We start from the raw sequence: 9162 nt of genomic DNA, 5'->3' as shown, positions 1-9162 counted from the left end.
TGCTCCGGTTTGTGTGTTTGGTCAGTGTCTGTCGGGGCTGTGCGCGCGGAGAGGAGACCCCCACTTCTCTGTGAGCCTCTCGAGAGGAGCACTGCGCTCTGACAATGCAGTGACCACGCAGACTTAGTGACAGCTTTGTGTTTTGGTAATTTTCTGTCATTGGGTTCAAACCGCTTTAAAGACTGATATGGAGGATCTCTTGAGGCAAAATGAGTGGAAGCACTGACAATGTCACAAACTTGTGGGAAAACGCTTCCTCGAGGTTGGATGCGGTCGCGGACGTGTCCCCGAATAGCTCCGGGGGGAACCACACAGCGGTGGTCCTCAGCCGGGCTATCCCGCTGGGCTTGGTACTGGGGGCGTTCATCGTGTTTGCCATCGCGGGGAATATCTTGGTCATCCTGTCAGTGGTGTGCAACAGGCACCTGCGCACGCCGACCAACTATTTCATCATCAACCTGGCCATCGCGGACCTGCTCCTGGGCACCATGGTTCTGCCTGTGTCTGCTACTCTGGAGATCCTGGACTACTGGGTCTTTGGGCGCGTGTTCTGTGACATTTGGGCAGCTTTGGATGTCTTGTGCTGCACCGCGTCCATCATGAGCCTGTGCGTCATCTCCATTGACCGTTACATAGGAGTGAGCCACCCGTTGCAGTACCCGGGCATCGTGACGGAGAAGCGCGCGCTGCTGGCCATGCTGGGCGTTTGGGTGCTGTCCATAGTCATATCTATCGGACCGTTGCTCGGCTGGAAGCAGCCGCCGTCTCCGGACGACACCGTGTGCAAAATCACAGAGGAGCCTTTCTATGCGCTTTTCTCGTCCCTGGGCTCCTTCTACATCCCGCTCGTGGTCATACTGGCCATGTACTGCCGTGTCTATATAGTAGCCAAACGGACTACTAAGAACCTGGAGGCCGGAGTGATGCGCGAGAGAATGAACTCTAGTGAGCTCACGTTAAGGATACACAAAGGCTCGCAGGTCAACGATGAGACGAGCGCGTCCACAGCCGGGAAGGGGCGCGCGCACCAAGCCAGAAGTTCACTTACTGTCAAACTTCTCAAGTTTTCCCGCGAGAAGAAAGCGGCAAAAACGTTGGGAGTTGTAGTGGGCATGTTTACGCTTTGCTGGCTGCCTTTCTTCGTCGCTTTGCCAATAGGTGAGTTCAAGAGGTCAGACACTCTCAGTCTGAATGGGCTACTCCCATTGTCCTTCACACTTGGACAGACCATATTTTCTGTTATCTGCTCCCCCCATCGACTGTGATCTGCTCTGTGTTTACACATTCGGGTCATACCCTTTGAAGTCATGTAGTCACAAAAAGTCCCATGCTTTGATTGAATGAGCCACTATACTCACCACTATCATTCATTTACATGGTCACAATATGGCTTTTTAATTTTGAATTGAAAATGTTGGTGTGCATGGCATACTAGTTTCAGAATGCCATTTCCACCTCTATTACTAAAACTCAGTCAAATGGTCTATATAAATATTATGAATTATTTTAAAATTCTGTTAGAGTTTAGGAAGATCTGAGCACATTTTGTGTCCCTATTATTTTATATGAAAACTTGGACAGTTTAAGGGTCACAAATCTAGCCATAACAGGCAAAACTATACCCAACTAAATGGAATTTTATCAAACTACCATAATGTAATGACTCAGTGTTGTGCCAGGCTAAGTGTAGTCTTCTTCAATAAATGTAGTTGCCCCAGTGGACACTAAGGATAAACAATATGATCTCCAGGGGCTAATCTCTACATCCATACAGCCCTACTTAAACACTTGTCTGTGTCTATCTAAACTGCTCTTATATTAAAATATTTCCTCCCAGGGTTTCTCGAGGTTAAAGAGTTTTGCAGTAAAAGTGTTTTCATTCAAATGTGTCTACACAAACTTCCAGCTAGACATTTAGAGGCTATAGCCTTCGTAAATCACGGCCTGGAATCCTGAGTAACATTTATTAGTCCAAATAGTCAACCATAGTGTGGGCTCTGATACAGTGTGGCTGTTATATACTGTACTGGTGAAAATAGAAGCCATATATTTTGTATTCAGCCAAGCCAAACCATAGCTTCTGTTGATTTCATAAAATTTTTATTGTTTTATGAGTCTGCGTAACATAACAAAACAGTCACATCGTATTATTTATTTCGGGATGGGCATAGTGGTTAACATGCAATATTTAAGAGGTTTTTAAAGGGATTTTTACAAGCTTTCCCAAATATTACTAGCCATCGTTCCAGTCTGCTACATTCTATCTGATGCAACCGGTCCATATGAGGAGCCTGCCAAGTGAAGGGTAGGTGGCCTCCCCTGCACTCTAGCCCAGTTAATCTCAGGGCCTCTGGGTCCTCAGAGACTATGCTCCATGCTGCTTTACAAACTCTAAAGGAAATTAACTCACATATTGCTGCTGTCGGTCAGATATTTATGCTGGGAGGATGGGCACTGCCAGAAGAGCTAAGAATAGACCCCATTTAGTAAAAGAAGAAGGCATTCAAAAACATAGAAAGCACAAGTCATTTACATTTTATTGGCTGGGCTGTTTTTGTTGTTGAAGTTCAGAAGTAATATTTCCATCAGGGCAAAAAAGGAATCCTATAAAGTCATTGGTTTTGTAAACATATTCAAGCAATTGTAACTGGGTAAAGTACTAGTATAGTTCAGGGGTAAACCTGTTCCTGTTTTGAGTCCTGTTTAAGTCCTGGTGTAGACTTGGATTGGTCCTGTTCTAGTCTTAGTTTAGTCCTGGTATGGCTTAGTCCCAGTTTAGTCTCAGTTTAATGTGATCTATGTGCAAGAGTGAATGCAGACTAAGTTATGGGTAAGGTACATTTTATTGTCCCTGTAGGCAAATATGTCTTCTGGAACCTATCTCCCAGTCTTGAGCTATATGTCGGGTCAGGACTATCGTGGCTGGAGGATTTATAGTGTGCATGTTTTGGACTGAACTATGACAGACTACATAGCATTGGAGAAATTAGGGGCTGTAAACATTAGAGACCTCCATCAAGTCATTGGCTCATCTCGTAATGGCTAACACATTGTGCTCATTGTGCTTAAAGTGAATATTCATAGGGCAGTGTTTTCTACTGATTATTTTATAGTTTATACTGAGAGGTTGGGAACTCCAGTGATGTCTATTGTTTATTTAGCCGGACAAGAAAGCATGCCCAACAAATCAAACCCTACGAACACATCTGTTTGATTATGCATCTCACTTTCCTCACTTACTTCTTGGGTTCAAATACTGTTTTGAATTGGCACGCAGCTAGCGGCATATATTTCCCGTGGTCAAAGAGGAATTTGTTTATGCTTGGGGCTGTTAGCTTCAGCTCATTACTCCTGACCAGGGGCAGGATCACTATGCCGTGTCAGAGTGGAGAGGGTGTAGCTGCAGGGCTTTAACAGATACACACCACAACAGTCTGGAGTGAGGGGAGGCGTGCGGATATAATTATGCATGTTTGGTTTTATAGCCAATCACTGTCCAAAGATGTCCTCTGCATACTAACAGGTTTGGGACCTGCTTCTTTTAAATGTTTTTGATTCATCCATACAATCCATTAAATTGTATTGGTCTTTTCACTAATCAAAAGATAAAGAAATAGCCTGAGCTGTGAATTGCTGTCTGAATGTGGTATGTGGTCTAATGGTCAAATTTAACAGCATTTAAAAAGATATTTACTTTATAAATTCTAGTAAATATATTTTCTCCTTCTTCTGAGGGGCATCAAAGTGTAGACAAGTGGCAGCAATAGGACTACTTTGTTAGCAGATGTCAACTTTTGTTATAATGTAGATTGAACAGCCTTACTCTTCTAGGCAAATTGAAGAACAAAGACTAACAACAAAAAAGGTATATCTGGACATGGTCTTCAATAAGACGCTATTTGAACAGGCTTGGAGAGGAACATGGTAGAACTCAAAACAGACCCCAAAATACTGCCTCACTTTGCTTCCAAAGATGACTGGAAGCTAATTTGTTTTCTGTCAGCAAAATATTTTACCTTTCACCTGGAAATTTGGTAGCTCTATGATACTGGAGGGAAAACATTTGAGAGAAAAAATATGACAGGTAAAGTTGTCAACATGACATGAAACAGAGCTCACTTTGGGCCCAAATTATTTGTGTCAAAAAGTTTCCTTCACTGTAAGATTTCATTTGAAAGAGAATACTAGGACTCTGAAAGGTTATCTTTCCATAATAACAAGCAGCAAACGTGACTGGCCATTCCTGCTTATTTTTGCTGCTTGCAATGTGAGAAAAACTAATCAATATCAATAATTATTGCAGTAACAGTAGTAACAATATTAGTGCAGGGTATAGTGGTAATAGTTGTTATAATCGTCATAAAGAAATAAAATCAACCTACTAAAGCACGTTGCAAAAGACATAATAGTATAACCAGTATAGAAATTTTGTTTGTTTCTTATTATTTAGTCTATTCAGTTGTGTTTTCTGACCCCAGTGCAGACACCAAAGTGTTGTTTGTAAATGCTAAACTGGCAGAGTCGTAATGGAGCAGGGATGTCCCACCCACAGGCTGGGATTTCCTGTTTAACACTGGTTATTACCCTTCTTTTTCCTCTGCAGTTAGTCCTTCACATGTGGAGTGTGGGGGACTGTGTGACACTGGGGACTGCACATGTGTCTTTAAAACAAAGCGTAACACAGAGCCACATTTATAAGTATAGGTACCATCAAACATACAATTGGAGATATTGTATGTTATTTTGTTCCTTTTAAATGTTATTAAACAGGATTGCATTGCATATATTGGTGTATTTGATTACTAGATTATTGTTGTAACTCTTTACTTCATCAACAAGATTAAAAATGTTAGTCCAGCAGAAAAGCAGTGTTATGATGTTAGAACTTTATCGCATGAATAAAATCATTAAAAATACATTTTGTGTAATATGGGAGTTTAAATGGTAATATCATTCAAGTATCAAGCAGTCTAGTGTTGTTCACAGCTGCGGTGTGCTCAAGCATGAAATAGTTTTTCCTAAATGTCTGTTCAGAAATATTTTATGAGTTGATAATGATCACGCTGTTGATTACATGATAACACTTGATTTAGAAAGAATTGTTTCAGTGATGTTTTTTTTTTCAATCGATGAAGCAGTAATCAGGATGACAATAAAAAATATAATTCTTTTGCAGCAGATATGCTGCTCGTCTGTTTAAATGATTGCCCCTACATAATAATCACAGTTCATTTAGAAGAGACACATAATAATTTATAATAATCAATTTGGCTTAAACATTGAAACTGTAACAGTTTAGTACATGGGGCTTTTGTGCATGAAAATGAGAATAGAATTTGTAATGTTAATTTTTCACTTTTTGCTTTTTCAGTGTTTTATATTGATAAAAGCTAAATTAAAGAAAAAATGTACCAAGGATAATGGAAAATAACAAAAGGGAGGTGTTTTGTGGCTGTGTGGTAAAAACAGTTACTCTTGAACCTGATGTGGGCCTGGACACTGTTGTGTTTGCACATCAGCCCAGTGACTCTGCTCAATGGCTCAAGCTCAGTGGCTCGGCCTGGTACTGAAATGTGTACTATTTACAAAGATTAAGATTATTCTGAACGGTTTTAAAATCAAATAGTGCCTCAACTGTTTTATCAGACACATTTTCGCATTTGCAGCCCGCACAGACACCATGTATTGCACAATGGCGCTGACAGCGAAAGAGAGATGTGAGAGGAGGGCACACTTGGAGGTGTTAAGCAATGGTTTCCGGGTGGATGTGTTTGGGAACTGATACCAGGCCTGTGTCTGCGCATTGCCAGTGGGCCTCTTTAACATGGCTGCTCCGCTCGCTCCGGGGGTAATTGAGAGGCGCTTCAGAGGTTGAAACAATAATGAAAGATCCAAGTGTGAGCGTGATGGGGGAGAATAGTGGTGACAGTGGCAGGACAGTGGGCCAGAGGGCAGCAGAGAGGTTAAAGTGCCAGTCTGTCATACCAGCTCACCCAAAATAGATCCTCGCTATGGTTTCCAGGTTACCAATTAACAAAGCCTAATAACGCTGCTGTCCTTTTGAAACCCAGACAGATTCATCATTATGAAAGTGTGGGTTGCGAGAGGCCACACGTCTCCCAATTAGAATAACAGGATATATTGTTTTGTTAAGATGTTCCTGTTAATAAGGTGTGCACCGTGACAGGAAGGAGGTGCAAAAGCCCCTATGCAGAAGGTTTCAGAGTGTCAGCCTTCACTGTAGCTATGGGCTATTGTTCAGGCTATATCCTTTCAATATAAATGTCTTAAAGAGCCACAAATATGGAGCGTGTTCACACAAAACCTTAAACATACAAATAAGTCTGTCTACAGAAAGTCTAAGAGTGGTTTCCTGCTCTTTTATCGTGGACTAGTGTGGAAAAGTCCCCACAGAGACTCATAGTTAAGTTACAGCGGGGGCTTCCAGACATAAAGAGGCCCCATATACCCAGAGAAGGTACAATGTCCCTAAAATAACAGTCTTTTATTAAAAATACTGATTGTGACCCTTATAATAATATGACATTATAGATATGTTGTCCCACAATGTTCTTAAAATAATCTTTATCAAATGAAACTAAATAAACATAGGGAGATTTTTTTTTTAGTTTGGGGCCTGTTCTCAAGGCTGCATTGAAATAAATCAGGACTGAATCAAGACTGAAATCACATAAAGTCACTCCCTGTTAGTATGTGTTTTGAACTTAAACTTTTAAACATTTTGACTTGACTCTTAATTATAAAACAGAGAATCTTTCTTAGCATCCTAATTAGTGTGGGCTGTGGAGTTATGCAACAACACCGGAGACTAGTTAATGTTGTGAATTTACCAACTGCTAAAAAAGAGCATTCATTTGAGTGGACAGATGACTGAGCAGCTCTCACAGTCTGTCACTGTTTCCTATTTTTTTGTGCAAGCTGCAAGTGGACATCTGATCACTGAAGTCAGACTTGCAAGTGCCTGATGCCATTTAATATCTTAAGAACACATTTGTATCAGTATTTGTATTCATTTTGCTCTTCATATTTTTATAGTGATCTTTTGTGTTTCGTTGGTGAAAAAAAACTGAAAACTACACTAATCACTTGTTTTGTTTTGTAGGTTTGGCTTTTGGCTTAAATGTAGTCCAGTTTTCTTGCTAATAAGAGAGCAGGCCTGTGGTGCATGTGCTTTGTTCACAACAGTTGAGTGTGGGAGTTTGAATCAATTCATTTGTTCCTCAATTCAGTGACTGTTAAAACCAAGAGAAATAAAGAGTAAAAACTGTGTTTCCAAGATTCTTCAGTACTAATGTTTTACTTGCAGGGATTATTATTTATTTATTCATTAATTTTTTAAATATGATGTTCAAAACTTGAACGACCAAGAATGTATGGTAAATTCTTTGTGTCGACTAAGGTCCAGTCGAAGTGGCATATTTTCACAAGTAATTGGTGCCCCCTGCTGGTGTAAATATGACAGAGGTTTAGACAAGGTTTATATAGAGTTATCACTGGTATGTTTGTACTATGTTCTAATGCATAGGCAGTTAATTAGCTATCTTGCAAACTTGAAGCATGTATTGTAAACTTTGGTTGCATACATGTGCATTGGATTTCACTTGCTGTTGGTAAGAAGGACAGGTGTAAAATGAAACACACACAGTTAAACAACAGTAAAATGCATTTCTTCTTATATGCTGACCCGTCTCTTTGTTGTTTAGTTTCTTTTAAACCGGAGCTGCGCCCTCCTGAGGTCCTCTTCAAAGTCATCTTTTGGCTGGGCTACTTCAACAGTTGCTTGAACCCCATCATCTACCCGTGCTACAACCGCGAGTTTAAGCTTGCCTTTATCCGCATCCTCCGCTGTCAGTGGCATCAGAGGAAGCGCCCAGGGTGGAAGGCCTACAACTACCGTTCATCCAACTTTAGCTCCTCCGGAAACTCTCGAAAAGGATCTAACGACCACAACTCCAGCTGTTTGAACGGTAGCCAGCGCACCCTGTCCTCCGCCAGCCCCAGTCCCAGCTACTTAAGTAAAGGTCTGGCCCCGTGTCCCGAAGGGGAAGCCCTCTTCCTGTGGGGGCCTAGCACCCCGACCCCATCCACTCCCAACCTACTCCCCGGGACCCCCACAGACTGTGAGCCTGCGTTGATAAAACCAGAGGTAATCCGAGGAAAAACAGACAATGTGACTGCAAATGTGTTTTCATTTTCCTTTGGGAAATTTCGAGACAAGACTGTGGACAAAGTCTGAGCTTAGCTGTGTTTGTTGATCAGGTATAAAACTATTGAACCAGCGGTCAGAGATTTGTGTTGTAAATGGTGACCACTTGTGTAATATTCAACCAGCCTATACCGGTCATTCATCATCTGAACCCTGTTCTCCACTGTCCTTCAAAGGACGTTTGAGCCCTTTACAATGGGAACACTTTATAAAAGTAACACTTTGGGGAAAAAATGGTTCTTTGACTGACTAATGTGTCCTGTTCTCTGTGCTGTGACTATGGGATGATCTGGTCATGTCACCTGTCAGTTGTCATGATGCCTACCTGATGTCACTTGTCACATGGTGGTCAGTGGTCTATTTCTGGTCAGTATTTGATAAAGATGTTTAAGTATAATTATGCTGCTGTCAACGTATGTTCTATTTTACTGAATGTTTGGCAAAGGTTAAAGACCTTTCTGTTAAGGGAATGCATGACATTTTATGAACGATAAAAGGTGAATGGATCATCATATGCACAGCACATTATATATGTACTTTGAGCTGAAGAAGTCCTTATAACTAATTTAATTAAATTGTCACAAATTCACTTGATTTATGTGGTATATATTAAGTAAAACTTTCTCTACAGTGCGCACAATAAAGATATACATAAGTTTGATGTCCAGTGTTGAAGAATCATTGCTGTCTGTACCAGAATGTGATTGAGACATGAATAAAATCGTGTTGAAAGGCATTTTATTTTATTTTTTCAATTTCCATTTCCCTTGCCAATGCTTAATATAGAAACGTCTGACTTCTGAAGGTTATATCCATCCGTCATCATTAAGTAAAAATAGTGAAATAAAATAAGATAATGTCAGTGGAAAAGTCTATAAGCTTTGATTTCGAATCAAGCAAATGTCTTCTTGGCATCTGAAATCGACCTATTACCT

At 40.8% G+C, this 9162-nt stretch overlaps 1 protein-coding gene across 1 annotated transcript; it reads left to right on the top strand.

The window, feature by feature from the left end:
- Nucleotides 1-209: 209 nt before the first annotated feature.
- LOC110157659 (alpha-1A adrenergic receptor) lies at nt 210-8377 on the top strand. Its single transcript, XM_020922011.2, has 2 exons — nt 210-1158; nt 7725-8377. The coding sequence occupies exons 1-2, from the start codon at nt 210-212 to the stop codon at nt 8255-8257; spliced, it is 1482 nt and encodes a 493-aa protein (XP_020777670.1). The 3' UTR covers nt 8258-8377.
- Nucleotides 8378-9162: the final 785 nt, after the last annotated feature.

The sequence above is a fragment of the Boleophthalmus pectinirostris genome, unplaced genomic scaffold, assembly GCF_026225935.1.
Source record: "Boleophthalmus pectinirostris isolate CB_2022bp ecotype Guang Dong unplaced genomic scaffold, ASM2622593v1 HiC_scaffold_23, whole genome shotgun sequence".
Taxonomy (NCBI): domain Eukaryota; kingdom Metazoa; phylum Chordata; class Actinopteri; order Gobiiformes; family Gobiidae; genus Boleophthalmus; species Boleophthalmus pectinirostris.
The sequence above is the reverse complement of the archived record's forward strand: the minus strand, read 5'-3'. Positions and strand labels throughout refer to the sequence as shown.